Source organism: Myxine glutinosa, chromosome 4 (genome assembly GCF_964187855.1).
Source record: "Myxine glutinosa chromosome 4, kmMyxGlut1.1, whole genome shotgun sequence".
NCBI lineage: Eukaryota > Metazoa > Chordata > Myxini > Myxiniformes > Myxinidae > Myxine > Myxine glutinosa.
Window position 1 is genome coordinate 38,941,640 of NC_136264.1, and position 16,883 is coordinate 38,958,522.

The 16,883-nt window shown below is 50.8% G+C and overlaps 1 protein-coding gene across 1 annotated transcript in view; it reads left to right on the plus strand.

The window, feature by feature from the left end:
• PRUNE1 (prune exopolyphosphatase 1) overlaps window positions 1–16,883 on the plus strand; it is a 36,738-nt gene that overhangs the window by 8,681 nt on the left and 11,174 nt on the right. Inside the window, exon 4 of the mRNA XM_068112195.2 lies at window positions 5,581–5,843. Within this exon, the coding sequence (XP_067968296.2) occupies window positions 5,581–5,843 (263 nt within the window). The remainder of the gene's footprint in view (window positions 1–5,580; window positions 5,844–16,883) is intronic.

Sequence of the window (16,883 nt, forward strand, 5' to 3'; positions counted from 1 at the left end):
AGCAGCAGCTGCCTTAGCACTCGCTCAACGCCGCCATAAGCCACGAGGCAAGGCCCGAGAAAGGGGGCGGAGCGCCAGGAAGAAGGTGTGGCCACGTCACCCAGCCGTCAAAGGTGGAGCCGGTAAGCCCTCACTAGCCAACCAGGGCTGAAGTGACATCGCCGACAGGCGTGGCTTTGGGTCTCGCGGAGTGATCGCTTGGTTGGCTTATATAAGCATGAACGCAAAGCCCTTTCAGAGGACTTGGAGAACTGCGTTATGATTGACATTGCAAAGGACTTGCTGGGAAACGCGCGTTGTTAAACAGGACTTATCGGGAGAGCGCACCTTTGTGAAGACTGTTGCAGTGGCGGTGATTAAAGAATGACCTTATTAAAGGAGGGCTTACTCGCCGGCGCTGATTAAGAGGACATTGGAGAGAGAGGGCGTTTGGCACGAGTGTGCATTTATTACGTACGCAGGACACCTGCCTGCCCCCCGCTATATAATTGTCCGGTCGCGTTCCACTTCACGCGGAGAGCTGCTGCCGTTTTCCATCTGCACGGTACGAGTCAGGGACCGGACGAGGTGGACGCCATCGCCGGACCCTCTACCTGTTCCACCCTACCATCTACAATCCCCGTGTGAGTGTCTGAGACGGGCCCGTTTGTCCTGGGTATTAAGAATAAGACTGTCTAAGGCTGCCCTGTGTAACTGCTTCTTCCTCTTCCTATCCTGTACATTCCTTTCTTTTCCTCTTTTCTTTCTTTGTACATAATTAATAAACCAATCTTTTGTTCTTCCTATTTTCTGGGTTTCCTCTTTATCCGATCGCATCCGTCTTTTCTCTAATTGGGTAAACGTGGTACGATTAGAAACCGCTCAGAATCGGGTTTAGTCCTTGCTAACGGCCCGAATCGCGGCTCGCTTCGCTCGGCGTGTCCACCAACGCCGTGGTTCGGGCGGGAGTTATCTCCTTGCTTTACGGCCGGTGGTAGTACTTAGGTAATTGGACTAAGACTCGACCAACAACCCTACTTACCACCGACCGGAAGGTACGTTATAACTTCCAGGTCTCGGGTCGGCCAGATACAAGGACAAGAGGATTAAACCCCCCTTGATAAGGGGAGAGCCGAGATCCGTAACAATACGTTTGATATTACTTAAAGTTTATAGGACACGATTTTAAATACGAACTTTTTCACGTTGTTCCGATGTATTATATGGACATGGGACTTGCGGAACATCGCACAGTTTGCAATACAATCCATTTATTGTCCTATGACCTTCAAGTTGTTACACCGAAACTTATGGAAGTTGTACTATGTTATTAAACTGTTCAGTTTGACTTGAAATAAGTATTTCGTTTTTTATTTGTTTGTCTCTAATTCTGTGGTGGAGATATTCTGAAAAGCTGTGAGTGTCCTAAACCTAATAATAAGGGAGAATCAACTAGTATGTACAGTAGTAGTAAGTACAGTGCTATGCTAGACGTGGAGGGGTCCTAAAATTGTGCAGACCGAACAGAGGAGGGGGGGGGGGGGGGGGGGTGGGTTCGATTCGTTGTTGGTTTACATAATAGTTGAAGTATTAACGGTGTCCGTTGTCGTCTTGCGTTACAACTCATGAGACAGAAAATATTGTGAAAGTCAGTTCTAAAAAAATGGAGAATCATCATACAACTTAAAATAATAATAAAACTTTATTTCATAAGGGTATACACAATCAGATTGACAGAATTTGCTCTTCTCTGATAATAAACATCAACCTCAATAATGAACATGCATTAATTACATTGCATACATGTAAATGACAGGATTTATTAGAGGAGACTACATTTTTAATTTTGTATTACAAATGTTTTGCTTTACAAATTCTAAAGGAAAAAAAATCGTTTCCCATTAGGTTTGGGCACGGAACTGGAATTTTGTTTCCCATCGGTTCCCATAAACTTAAATCACGGAACCGAAAAACGGTTACCGATGAGATCTGAAATCCCCAGGCCTGCTTTTGCCTGTGCTTTTTTCTTTCCTGGAGTGAGACTCATGGAAGAGCAAGGCTCAACTGACAGTGGGACAAAGATAAAGGGAATGAACGAACAGAAAAGAGGAGAGGGATGAGGGGAAGAAACTGAAACTGGCAAATATAATGGTTGAATTAGGAAAGGTTAATGGGGATAATAAAGATCATGGGTCAGAATTGGGGATGACAGGTGGTGGTGCACTGCTTGCTTTTGATCTCTTGGAGGGGAGAGTGAGACAGAACAGCCTATGGAAGGTGGTTACATGGATGGGACAAACGAGGAATAGAAGAGTGGTGTACAGTTAGCCTGAATTTTGGAAGTTTAACCAGCAGGGGGCCCACCAGGCGAACACGTGTAGCCTGAAGTTGTTGGGGGTGGTTGGTCGGGCTGAGAGAGCAGATGGAGCAATGTTGGAGACTAGACAGTGGAAAACAGAGACATCACTGACCTGCTTGCAATGCGAGGACAACAGACCTCGTGCTTTAGCCAAGTTTGATGACTATACTGGCTGTTTGATATGCTCCAATAATAGCACTTCCACCTTCGATCTCTCCTCCAATTATAACTGAATCAATTTGAGGGAGCACATTGTCAGCCTTTTTTAAAATTAATGCTCTCATTTGGTCATCCACTGGAAGATATTCAGTCTCTTGAATTGTTATGCCTCATCATCATTGATGACCTTTCCTGGACCGACCACATAGCAAAGCTGGCCTTCAAAGCCAGTCGGAGACTAGACCTCCTCCATTGACCCAACTCTTTCCTTGGAAAATAGAGCAACACACAGTCTAACAAAGTTACACCATTGTTTCACGGGAAGAAAGACTGTGTCGAGAAGCCTGTGTCCGTTCCAGTCGATGTTGATCAATAACCTCAAGTGCAAACTGTTCCAGCTCAGCATCAGATCTTTCAGAAACAAAAACAAAGAAAAGGTTAAAAAAAACATAATGCTTCTAACCACCTTCGGGGGTGGAGGCATAAAAAGATTGAAATGGTGCAAGCTCTGTGAGTGAATGGAAATTGTCACAAATCCTTAAGAGTGTCTTTTAGGCGGTATATTGGCACAGGGCGATGTTGATGGTTGTATGTCAATAGGGAACATATGACTTTGTAATGTTTGTTGCGGCAATATGCTTATTCTAAAAGTGGAATAGAGCAGAAAAGTTAACAAGTTATAATGTTGAAGTTAGCCTTTGAGCTGCAAATTAGCCTCTTAACTCACCAACGAAGCCTATGTCCATAGTTCAATTGAGTACTGTTCTCTGCTATGGTTTGGTGCTGAAGCATCACATCTGTCTCTCCTGGATTATGTGGAACATCAAGCTCCAAGAATGATTGGAATCTCCTGTGATGAGGCAATGTCTGTTGCTTTCAAATCACAGGCAGGTTGGTGTTGTCTCTGCTTTATACCGTCTATTCTCCAACATTGCTCCCTCTGTCCTTCGACCTTTCCCAGCAACTCTTTGGATGCACACATTCTTCCAGTAACTCCCTCCTGGTTAAAATTCTTAAATCCAGGCTGACTGAACAATTCAACTCGTACCCCTCGCTTCTTCCATCTATGGAACTGCCTTCTCGAGGCTTTTATATCTCATTCTTTCCTCAGAAGCTTCAAGCAGGCAGTGCCCCTTGTGACATCCCAAATCCTGCCCCATGATGTTTATTAGCCCCATTAAGCCTTCTTAACCAAACCTTCTTACTTGCCCCATGAGCCTCGCTCTTGTAGAATTTTTTTTTTTTGCAATAATTGTATCAAGGACAAAAGGACAAAATAATATCAAGGTCAAAATATACCAATAAATATAGATGGTAGTTTTAATGCCCTGGAAAATCGGCAACAGTCTCATAGTTTTCGTGAAACTTTTGATATGGAATAAGCATTTCTAGTCAATATGGTGTAGTCAATATTGTGAGATTTTGTTGATTATAACTGAATGAATTCTAAACAGTGCATTTTATTTGGCATTTCTTTTCTCAAAAAACTATGGTATGTGAGATTTTCTTCCAGACCACTGTTTCTAACCTCTTGCTGTGGAAGGCAGAGTTGAGCTTACTATAGCTATCGATCTTATTTATCTATGTACTAGCAAATATAGCCGTCCCCAGTGACAGGAAAAGTTTCGGTTAATCTATAAATTTATTTTATTTCATGGTATTTATAAAGGTTAATTGTGTTGCACTGTTGGTTTCACTTGGAGCCAAAGCTCTGAGCTATTCATATCGCCCACCGCAAAGTGGTGGTGCAACATCGGGTGGCGGAGATTGGATTTGTCTAAAAAGAGGGCAAATATAGATATTTTAAATTGTGTATTAATCCTTGAAGATCTGTATTACAACTACGTTAATCCAGATGTTCATGTTTATTTTAACATTACTGGAAGGGATTTTTACCGGTTTTCCCATCATTTCAAAAATGAATGTTGAGCTTTGCCTGCGTGCGCAGCTTTTCAAACTTAGGGGGGAAGGAGCCACTGTAAATTGGAGACAGACACACGCACGGACAGACACCATGGTTCGCATTATTTAATAGATCTCAATTCTCTTCTGCCAAGTAAAAGTTAACAAATAATACAGGTGACAACACAATGGGCAGTGGAATATCATTTATACTTACCAAGTTCAATCACTGGCAGTCAAATCTCAAAAAAACAAAACCTCCATTCCGAGTGTAGTACTGGTCCTGCATGATAGTGCATACATCACTTCAAAAGGGTTTGCTCGGGTTGACTGTCTTGTCTGTGATTACAAAGTTAATTGGAAGCGCACTCGGTAGAGAGCATATCTCTGCCAGGCTGAACAGTTGACGTTTTCTATCCACCAATAGGCCGGATCTGGATTCAGACCTCAAACAAAAGCTAATCGGCTTGTTATTGTCACTTTACCAACTCATCCACCATGTTTGGTCATAATTTGTCCACAACTTTTTTGTGATATAATACTATATATCATCTTTGGCCCTATCACTCAATGGTGAAGAATCACTTTAAAAAAATAAAAATTCTCTGATCCGGATCGGATTCGAATCTTCATGAAAATCAAATCGATTTATCCTTGTCACAGACGCAACCTCTCCACCAAGTTTTGTTTGAATCAGTCCACAACTTTTTGAGATATCTTGATTTTTATCATTGTTTTGCCCTATCTCTCAATGGTGATGAATCACTTTAATAATTATCAGATCCAGATCTTCACCGAAATCTAATCATTTCGTCCTTGTCACATGCCCAACCTCTCCACCAAATTTCATCCGAATCTGTCCACAACTTTTTGAGATATCTTGTTCACGAACACACACACGGATGGACACGATCGAATGCATTACTCCCTGGTGGGAGTAATTGGGTATTCCACAGGCAAAGCACAACTTCAACAAACATTACACAGTCATACATTAAGTATTTGTTCCATATTGACATACAACCATTAACAGTTGGTTAATGGTTGTATGTCAATATACTGTACCAATACACTGCCTAAAAGACACTCTTAAAGGATTTATGACAATTTCTATTCACACACTGAGCTTTCACCATTTAAATCTTTTTTTTCCACCTTTTCTTTGTTTTTGTTCATGAAAGATCTGATGCTGAGCTGGAACAGTTTGTACTTGAGGTTATTGATCACCATCGTCTGGAAAGGCCACAGGCTTCTCGACACAGTCTTTCTTCTCGTGAAACGGTGGTGTATGTTGAACCTGTTGGATCCTGCTGTACATTGGTTGCAGAGAGGATTCTGGGCTTGGTTCCACAGGCCTCTTGGATGAGTCTCGTTCCTGGAAATAACCACAATGAGCCTCAAGGAAGGAAGCAGTTGAGCTTCAACGTTGCTGCGCTATTACATGGTAAGGATGATGACTGGCATAATAAAAAAATCTCCGGCTGCTGTATCTCATAACTTTAGCAAAATTAAGCTGGGTTGGTTTGGCAAGATACGTTTTTCTTTCAGGTTTTCTACGTAAAGCCTTCCATATACTGAGGTGATTCATCTATGCCAATCCCAGGGAATTGTTTGCAAGAAAATTGACACATTCACGTGATATTTGGCACATGATTGCCTCTCAGGCGTTTTCCAAGCCAATACCAAACTTAACATAATTTCCTGGGTTTTAAGTCCCATTGCTTAAAATTGAAATTGGACCAACTTTATTAATTTATTTATTTTACTTACGAGTTCTTACCTAAAAAATATTTTTTACGAGTGCCAACCCTCCCCTTCCCTCTTCTGCAGTCATCTTCCTTTCTTGGAGAGGGTGCACATAAGGGTGCAGCAGAATTGTGAAGTTATCTCTCTTTATTAATAGACATGGTAACTTTAGGCATTACCAGATTACCAGATTTCATTTTTAAATGTCTGAGACATATTTAAGATTTGTGTAAACCACCGGTAATACAATGTCAATTGTGATACAGCCTTTATATACAACTTCATTGTTGAATTTGATTTATGAAATTTCATTTCGGATATGTTGTGGCGGACACGAAAGCTCACTGGCGTGAGGGCATCATTCCGCGCACCAAGTGGGCGGCGGCCACACCCGAGGGGTAGGCGTGGCCGTGGGATATACACCGGGCGCGGAGCCCGGAGCGCTCTAGTGCTACAGTTGAGCTCTGATAATAAAGACTCTTAAACTTACCGCGTTGTCCGCTTCCTTCTTGTTGTAAAAGTAAGCGCGCGTAGCACCGCGCTTCATTGGTGACCCTCCGACGTTCTGGTCAGCTATCGCTGACCACCCGAACCCACCACAGCAATGGCAACCAACGCGGTCAAAATGAAACTCCCCGAGTTCTGGGAGACGCAAGCCGAAGTCTGGTTCCTGCAGGCAGAAGCCCAGTTCCGACTTCGAGGCATCACGGTGGACGAGACCAGGTACTGCCACGTGGTCGCCTCCCTCGGGCCCGGCACGGCCGCCCGCGTCGTGTCGGTCCTGAGGAACCCACCGGCCGACGGCAGGTACGAGGCGATCAAGCGTCTCCTCCTCGCCACGTTCGGCCTCACGGTGGACGCACGGGCCGACCGCCTCCTGGACCTCCCTGAGCTCGGTGACACGCGACCGTTGGTCCGCATGGACCATATGCTGTCGTTGATGGGCGACGAAACCCCAAACGCTCTTTTCCGGGCGTTATTTCGACGCCAGCTGCCGGCACGAGTCCACCTCGCGTTGGCCGGTTCTGTGACGACGGAACCCCGAGCTCTCACTGCCGAGGCCGACAGGTTCTTCATGGCTTTGGACGCGCAGGCGAGTTTTGGCGTGGCCGTCGCGCATCCCAAGGCTGACCCTGATGCTGATGCACCACACCTCGGGGATCCCGAGGCTGACGCACGCCGCGTGGCCGCCGCCACGCCGCGTGGCCAACGCCACGCCACGCCCACCATCACCGCGAAAACCGCGGCCTCCGCCTTCGCCGCAAACCTGGTGCCATTTCCACGCCAGGTTTGGCCACAAGGCGAGGAATTGTTGCCCGCCGTGCTCCTTCGGCAAGTCGGGAAACTACAAAGCCGGCGCTCGGTAGTGGCCCTGAGCGTCGGACATTCCGGCAGCCTTCTTTTTATAATGGACACCTTGTCCGGGCGCCGTTTCCTATGCGATACGGGGGCACAGCTGAGCGTTATCCCTGCCTCTACGTCCGACAAGCACACCGTGGGCCGGGGCCCCGCGTTGCTTGCCGCGAACGGAACACCCATACGCACATTCGGGAAGCGCTGCCTCTCCCTGCGGTTCGGAAGGCAACGCTTCGCATGGACGTTCGTAACCGCTAGTGTCCCCATGGCACTGCTCGGTGCGGACCTCCTCTGTGCACACAGGTTGTTGGTCGATGTGAAGAACAGATGTCTCGTCCAGGCTGAAACGTTCAGCTCGCTGGCTTGCGCGCTGAGCAGCTCGTTGAGCGGCTCACCAAGCGGCTTGCTGAGCGGTTCGGTCCCGGCGAGGTTAGTTTGTACGCTTCCGGCAGCGGACGACTTCACCTGCCTCCTCGCCAGCTTCCCGGCCCTTACGCGGCCCACCTTCTCGGCGGGGGCCGTCAAGCACGGGGTGGAACACCACATCCCCACCGCGGGGCCACCGGTCTACGCCCGGGCACGCCGCCTGGAGCCGACGAAGCTCGCGGTAGCCAAAGCGGAGTTCGCTACGCTGGAGCGGCTCGGCATCATGCGGCGCTCCGAGAGTGCTTGGGCGTCGCCGCTTCACATCGTGCCAAAGCCTGGCGGGGGATGGCGACCGTGGGGGGACTACCGGTGCCTCAATGACGCCACCACTCCCGACCGCTACCCCGTCCCCCACATCCAGGACTTCTCCGCCCGGTTGGCGGGCATGTCCTTCTTTTCGAAGGTGGACCTCATACGCGGCTACCATCAGGTCCCTGTCAGGCCGGAGGACATCCCGAAGACGGCTGTCATCACGCCGTTCGGTCTTTTCGAATTTCTTCGGATGCCCTTCGGTTTGAAAAATGGGGCTCAGGCGTTCCAGCGCCTAATGGACAGCATCTTGCGCGACTTGGATTTTGTCTACGTGTACCTGGACGACATCCTCGTCGCCAGCGCGTCCCGAGAAGAGCACCTACACCATCTCCACACGCTCTTCGAACGTCTGGGCCAGCATGGCCTCATCGTGAACCCCGCCAAGTGCCGGTTCGGCGTCGCCGACATCGACTTTTTGGGGCACCGCGTCACCAGGCACAGGGCCGTCCCCCTGCCGGCCAAGGTGGAGGCGGTGAAGGGGTTTCCGCGCCCCCGCACGATCAAGGGGCTCCAGGAGTTCCTGGGCATGGGAAACTTTTACCATCGGTTCCTGCCCCGCATCGCCCAGCTCCTGCGCCCCTTGCACGAGGCCCTCCGGGGGAAGCCGGGCAAAGGTGACGTTACCTGGACCGAGCAGATGGACGCGGCGTTCGTCGGCGCGAAGCTCGCCTTGGCCAACGCCACCATGCTCGCGCACCCGGTGCCCGATGCACCGATCGCCCTCACCACCGACGCCTCGGACTACGCGGTGGGTGCGGTGCACGAGCAATGGGTGCGTGGTGCCTGGCAACCGCTGGCGTTCTTCTGCTGGCAGCTTCGCCCGCCCGAGCGCCGCTCTAGTACCTTCGACCGCGAGTTGCTCGGGCTTCACCTGGCGGTCCGGCACTTCCGCCATCTGCTCGAGGGCCGTGCGTTCGAGGGCCGGCGTCCAGGCCTTGCGGACCGCCATCACGGGCCTCCGCATCACCGAGGTGCCGTTCGACGGCGCGCCCCTCTTGTGCGATGTCTCCCTCGGGCGGCCTTGCCCCATCGTGCCCGCGGGCCTTCGTCGACCACAAGCCACTGGTCTTCGCGATGGGCAAGGTCGCCGAGCCGTGGTCGGCCCGGCAGCAGCGTCACCTCTCGGCCGTGTCCGAGTACACGACGGACATCCGGCACGTCGCGGGGAAGGACAACCCGGTGGTGGATTGCCTTTCCCGGTCCGTTGCCCACGCAGTCCACCTTGGCATCGACTATGCCCGGATGGCGGCGGACCAGGCCGCCGACCCCGGCGTCCAGGCCTTGCGGACCGCCGTCACGGGCCTCCGCGTCACCGAGGTGCCGTTCGACGGCACGCCCCTCTTGTGCGATGTCTCCCTCGGGCGGCTTCGCCCCATCGTGCCCGCGGGCCAGGTTTTTGACGCCATCCACGGCCTGTCCCACCCGGGCACGAAGGCCTCCCAGAGGTTGGTCGCCGACAAGTTTGTCTGGCATGGCCTCCGGAAAGCCGTCCGCGGCTGGACCAGGACGTGCCTCGCCTGCCAGCGCGCGAAGGTGCACCGGCACACCAGGCCCCATTTGCCCCGTTTACGGTGCCGGCACGTAGGTTCGACCACGTGCACGTGGACCTGGTGGGACCTCTGCCCCCCTCGCGGGGTTTCACCCATGTCCTGACAATGGTGGACCGCACCACCCGGTGGCCGGAGGCCGTGCCTTTGGCGGTGACGACGGCGGCGGACATCGCGCAGGCGTTCATCGCCACCTGGGTCGCCCGGTTCGGCGCCCCCTCGGACATCTTGTCCGACCGCGGCCCCCAGTTCACCTCGGAGCTCTGGGGGCGGTCGCGCGGGGGCTCGGGGTCCAGCTGCACTGAACCACGGCCTACCACCCCCAGGCCAACGGCCTGTGCGAGCGGTTCCACCGCTCGTTGAAGGCCGCGCTCCGAGCCACCCTCAGCGACGGCGGCTGGGTCGACAGGCTCCCCTGGGTCCTGCTGGGTCTACGGACGGCGCCCAAGGACGACCTGCGCGCATCCGCGGCGGAGTTGGTCTTCGGACAACCGCTGCGGGTGCCGGGCGAGTTCCTCCACGGCACCATGGTCCGCGGCGCAGGAGCGCTCCGCGCTGCAGGAGACCGCCCGGAGGTTCACCCCGGTGCCGACGGCGCACCACGGGCACCCGCCTACGCACGTCGCCCCGGAGCTTCGCACCGCGGAGTACGTCTTCGTCCGTTACGATGCCCACCGGACACCACTGCGGCCCCCGTACGACGGGCCTTTCCGTGTGCTGGAGACCGGGGTGAAACATTTCACCTTGGACATCGGCGGTACTCCCGACCGCGTCTCGGTGGATCGCCTCAAGCCGGCCCACCTCGACGTGGACCACCCACCGCCGGTGGCTCGGCCCCCGCGTCGGGGCCGCCCCCCTACGGGCGGACCCCCGGCACCGCCCAGGCCCGCCGGCACGCCGCCCCCCGGTCCTGCACCCATCCCGGGTGCAGCTGGAGGCATCCCGGCTGGCATCCCTGCACCCCGGACGCCGCCAGTTGCCAGAGGGCGCTTCGGCCAGGTCATCCGTTTGCCCCGCAAACTGGCCCTCCAGGTGCGCGGGAATTCTGGGGGGGCGCGTGTGGCGGGAATTCTGGGGGGGGCGCGTGTGGCGGACACGAAAGCTCACTGGCGTGAGGGCATCATTCCGCGCACCAAGTGGGCGGCGGCCACGCCCGAGGGGTAGGCGTGGCCGCGGGATATACACCAGGGCGCGGAGCCCGGAGCGCTCTAGTGCTACAGTTGAGCTCTGATAATAAAGACTCTTAAACTTACCGCGTTGTCCGCTTCCTTCTTGTTGTACAAGTAAGCGCGCATAGCACCGCGCTTCAATGTAACGCATATCTATTGATGCTGTCAAGCCGTTTTAGGTGTTTACACGTCATCTGCGTGGTAATTGTAAAATGTGATTGTAATTAGTAGGTTTGGTGGAGCATCGCATGAGTGATAATGTGTCTGTTATGAGGTATCAACACGCCTTTAATTATGTGGATAACTAATCAATTGATAACTAATCAATCATGTGTGGGGGGGGGGGGGGTGGAGGGGGGAATGGGGGGAGGAGGGTGGGGGGGATGGGGGTTGGGGGGGGGGAGCTTAATTTTTAAGTTAAGCCAACTGATTACATACAGGCGAAACCTGTTATACTTATTTTGTAACCTTTCAAACAAATAATTTTCTCCTTAAGTGATTTAGGGCTAATTAGGCAAAGGGGTTGAGTACTTGCGCAATTGAGAATCATCTGATTTTCTTCGTTAATCGACCTTGTTCACGTTTTATCTGCATTCTTTCAGCTTTATCACTTTGGAGTCGTTTGTGAAGACTCTATATTATTAAGTTTGATTTGAAAGCATCATGAAATAAGCTTAGGTGGCATCAAAATGTGAAAACTTTGGAAGAGGTGAAGAATTTTGCAGGCCACTGGATATATGAAATATGCTTTTTGCTTTTGGGATGATCCATTGTATTCATTGTATAATTTTTAGCTCTTACACAAGCCACGATCTTGTATACAAAAAAAAAGAAAAAGAAAAAAAAAGTGATTATTAAAAAGCACAGCCAACCAAAATTACAAAACTTGACCAAACTCACATTTTTAAACAAACGGGCGAGAGCCAATCAAGTCTCAAGTGATATTTCGCTCGTAACCTACGAACTTCTACAAAGCCGAGTGAACAAATCGAGCATGTGGACCTGCTTATATCTGCAGCTTGATAATCCTCTTCCGGTCCAACACACCAATGTTGGGAGTGGAAAACAAACAAAAACATTTTTTCTCTTTCTTGTTCATGCCAATCATCCGTGATTGATTGTTCGCTCCCTCTGCATATGTTTCCTGCGTGATCTTGTAAAATATGGATGTGCATTAAAGTTTGTTCTTGGACATTATTGTTCATCCGGGTTATTCCTCCATGGTGAGCCATTCTGGTCACATGGGCACATTGGTTGTGGGCAGGGTTGAATATGGGTGAAGCGAGTCTGTTTTGGTGGAGATTATGTGACTGAGTGATCTCTGTTGAGTAGTACTCTGTGATCTGAAAAGCAGAAACTAGTTGGTGCAAACTCCAAGAACAAGGACAATGTGGATCACAAAAAAATTGACAACATAGCTTGAATATTGAACCCAGAGGATACGCCAACCAAAGGACATGCCGATGAACTCTCTACAGGTATGCCCCGTCACACAATGTAGTTTTTTTTCCAGATGATTTTGCATTACATTAACTAGCAACGGTACCCGCCCTATGGGCAGGGCTTCAATTGGAAAGCCCAAATGAAAAGGCAAAATATCAGAAAATGAAGGCTTTTTAAAAAATTATAAACGATTCATATTGTTACGGACGCGGTTAAAGATGTTATTTTGACCGAGCGGTGGTGTAACCGCGACCGAACAGTTATTCCCCGACTAATACCCGATTTGCCCCAAACTTTGGCCGGATCGCGCCACCGCTATTCAATCGGGAAAACTCTAAAGCGACCGAATACAAAGAGGAAGAAGAGGAATTGGATTTATTATTTACACATATAAGTAGGAAGAAAGCAGTCACGTTTATTTACAGACGAGATTAGATACACAGTGCAACGCTAGCTTACCTACAGTCTTAATTAACCCAGGGACAGAACAAACAAGGACAGACTCACTCGGGGAATGATGATAGGACTGGCGGGAGATGGATGGCTGGCGGGATAGGGAGGTCCACTGGTCCTTCAGCACGATTGACTCGTTGGGCAGCCGCCGCTCCTCCGCGGCCCTGCTCCAAACTGCCACCCAGGCCTCACGCTGCTGTGGCTGCAGTTTCGGTGGCTCCAGCTGCAGCAAATGCAGTTGCGGTGGCTCGAGCTGCAGTTCGACTCTGGACTTCTTGGTTGGACTCAACTCCTTGGACTCCCTCTCGTCTCTCGGTAAAGGCTCATCTCTCTTCTCCTCTCGTCTCCCTGTAATGGTTCATCTCCTTTTGGACCTCCTCTCGTCTCCCTGTAATGGTTCATCTCCCTTCTGCCTTGGGAACGCCCTGCCTGCGGGTTATATAGGCCCCACCCCTCAACCTTCGCGAACCTCCTCGATGTTTCTCTCCACACCCTCTCCAAGTCCAACCCCTTGTTCGTGGTTGGTTGAGTGGGGCTGACTCACTCCTCCCCTTTATGATGAGGTGGGGACCCGCCTTTCTTCCCCAACCCTGCCTCGTGGTCAATGGCGGATGAAGAGAAAACCGCCCAAAATGCAGTTGGCAATGCGAATGGCAATTGACGAAAAGGGGGGATGGAGGTTTTTGGGAATGGGAATGAAGGGAATCTATCTCTTTCACTGGTGCAATGGAGTATTTCAATTAATGGGAGACACAGCCTTACCCTAAAACACATAATAAGATATAACTATTGAACAGGGGTATTCTATGATGGGCTGACGTGCATGCTCTTGGACTAATTATGGGACGCCCTTTGACCTTTACACAGCTCCGGAGGCAGGAGGCGCAGAATAACAATAACAATAATAATAATAAAGCACACAATAAAAAAACACAATCCTCATATCCGCAACACTGCACCCTCCTCCTCTTAGGCACATCCCGGGCCTACAACTTTTATTTAGTGTGACACGTAGGTGTAGTTCCCTCTACTTTTAACCTGACCCTGAGTGCGACAGTTTTTAAAACATAAATAAATGTGTCCCGCTGCTCCATTGCACCCTGCCTAACAGACTTACGCCCACAGTTAACCGAATTGCGGAATGGTCTTCAAACTATACACTGACGGTGGGGAGCATTATTTACACTGACTCTGCTTTTATTTACAAAACTAACCCAGGACCTGTAACTGTTCTTTCTGGGGGGGGGGGAGACAGTCTGCTCTGCATCAATGCACCATGAAATCACCCAAAAATGCACCAATACAAGCACCCTCAAGCACCAATCGGTGCAGTCACCATAGTTCATCAGTGTTCAATGCATGTTCAATAATAAAAATAAATCAACAACCCCTAACCCTGCAGGTGGTCTCTTGCTCTTCGGCTCCCTCTGCTGGTTATTATTATTGTCTTCCAGTTGTTGTCTTTCTTTCATTTTCTTACTGGCGGCCTATTTGTATTAAAACTTGCACCCAATGTGTCCTTTTTATTTTATTTTATTTATGGCCCACAGGGCCGACTATGTGTGGTTCACCTGTGGGGCATCGGTGCCCTGTGGCCAAGGTCCGCCAGCAAGATTTCGGGCCCTCATGGCCGGTTCCAGCAGAGGGGCCATGCCCCAACCCATGGGGTCCATACGTGGTGCTCGGCCACAGGCATGTGGTCCATCATGTGGTGCATCGATGCAGACAGCTGGTTCTGGGAATTCCGGGCGGACAATGGAGGACTCACGCACGCTCCCCTCGGCGCCCAATGGCGCACAGGTCATGTGGGAGACAAAAGAGACAAATGAGCTAGGGGTAAGGTCACAAGGGTACACATCAATAAGGCAATGCAAGGCGAAATGCGTACGGAGGGCGAAGTGAGAAAGCTCGTCCCTACCGTACGTCACCCCCCTGTCACCTACACTACCCTTGCCCTTACCCCATATGTACAAAAATCTACACATTTACAAATTCGTCGCTACTGTCACGTCTTCCCATATTTCCCTTATACCAAATTCGTCTTCACAATCCCTCTACTTCAAAATTTACCATCACCCAATTTATCATCAATCCTCATAAGGAGGAAGAGATGGAACAACAAAGCACAATGTCACACCCACGTCATGATGCGTCTCACAATCCAAAACATTTGCATCATAAAAATAATTAAACATGGCATGGTGTGGAGGTACCTGTCACCTCAGGTGAGTGGATGTAGATGGTGCGAGGAGACTTCAATCCTAACTATCCTCTAAATGATTTTAACACACTTTACACTACCCGGGGTCTCTCCCTGCCAATCCATTGGCCACTTACACTATGGGTTCTAAAAACCAATTCCCATTGACCAAACTGTGGTGCTTCTCAATTTGGGGTCTCACTCCCCCGATTCATCTCCCGGTGCCCTTGCACAATTTCTGGGCTGTGACGTGTAGCTCTCCCAGCAGGTCTACCCACCTGCACACCTCCACCACTGCAGTTGCCATCCGAGCTTACCTAGCTCCTCACCCTAACCTAACTAACTGGGGAAAGCCCCTCCTGGCTCTGTCACCCCTTGGTGCCCTCTGGCACTGGGCTACCCGGGTCCGTACTCCGGATCCTCGGGCCCCATCCACAACTACCGGCTCCCAGAGCCCACCTGCGGCCTCACCTGGCCGACATCCTCACAGTGGTGGAGTGCTCAAACCAACTACACACACTAACAGGCTACACGCCCAGCCATTTCCACAACACTAATGCACCCATCCAATCATCATTCTTCCACCCGCACCACAGATGCCAATATCCAACCACAATTTACCTATACCCCATACCTAACACTTACACTACCCGCCCCGGGTTTCCGTGATGGGGGTCCACTCTCCCCCATTCACACCTTCGCACCATCCACTCCACTCCATTGTTTCCACCATACTCACTCCACGACCATCCATTCCAATACTCCAGATATTCCACACTCCATGTCTTCCATACACCTGTTCTCCATTCACCTGTTGTTGCACACCTGTGCAATCACACCTGGTGCCACCTGCACCCTCCTCCTCTCCCTGGACCATTTGGTCAGCACGACTCATCACTATCACTCCCTCATACACTGCTCCATCCACCTGTTCAGTTACACCTGTTCCTCACACACTGCTCACAATACACTTCTGAATACACCTCCAACACTCACACGGCATCATCTGAACTACCTGTTGCCCTGCTAACTTAGTGCTCCCCGTCTTCCCTTTAAACTAAGCACATACCACGTCATTATCATCCACACTAATCTACCTGCGTCCCCACTACAGGTGTCATTGTCACTAACTAACCTTAACGTTACCTAATGTCATCTTCTAGGTCCCTACACACAATATCCTAACCCACCCGGGCTAGTTTTCACTGCCATAAACCCCATAAACTAGTGCTCCTTTGCCCCCCACTTTCTGTGAGGGATGACAGAGTTGCCATCCCTCCACATGGGGGACGTTCCCACTATCAATTTTGCACACCAAATCCAACAAATCAAAAATTTGCCAATCATCTGCCAATCACCGTACCAATCATCAAATTTTGCCTTTTTCTAATTTTGGGTCCAAAACACTAACCTCATCACCCGTCTACTTATTAGATCCTCTCGGTGCGCCAATTCATGTCTACAGCCCGGCTTCGTACAGCCGAGCAATGAATGCGGGTTTTTTGGTACCGGCGGTTGGATGCGTCCGACATTCGGTGCAGGGAAGGAGGCTTACCCGGGCCGAGATCCCACGCACCATCTCGGCACCGAGCCATCCAATTGCCCGATCTCGACCTGCCGGAACGTCTCAATAAAAAGTGGTCGCCATGACGACCCTTCCTATCGGGCTGCCCGCTCCGCCTAGTGGAGCACGGACGCGGCCGTTCAAAGCGAGGCCCAGCATGGATCGCGTACGGCGGTCCTTTCGAACCCGCCGTGGCTCGGATCCCCGCTGGTCCTCGCGGCACGCGAAGCTGCCCGACGCGCACCGAGAGCTCGATTCAGCTAAATGT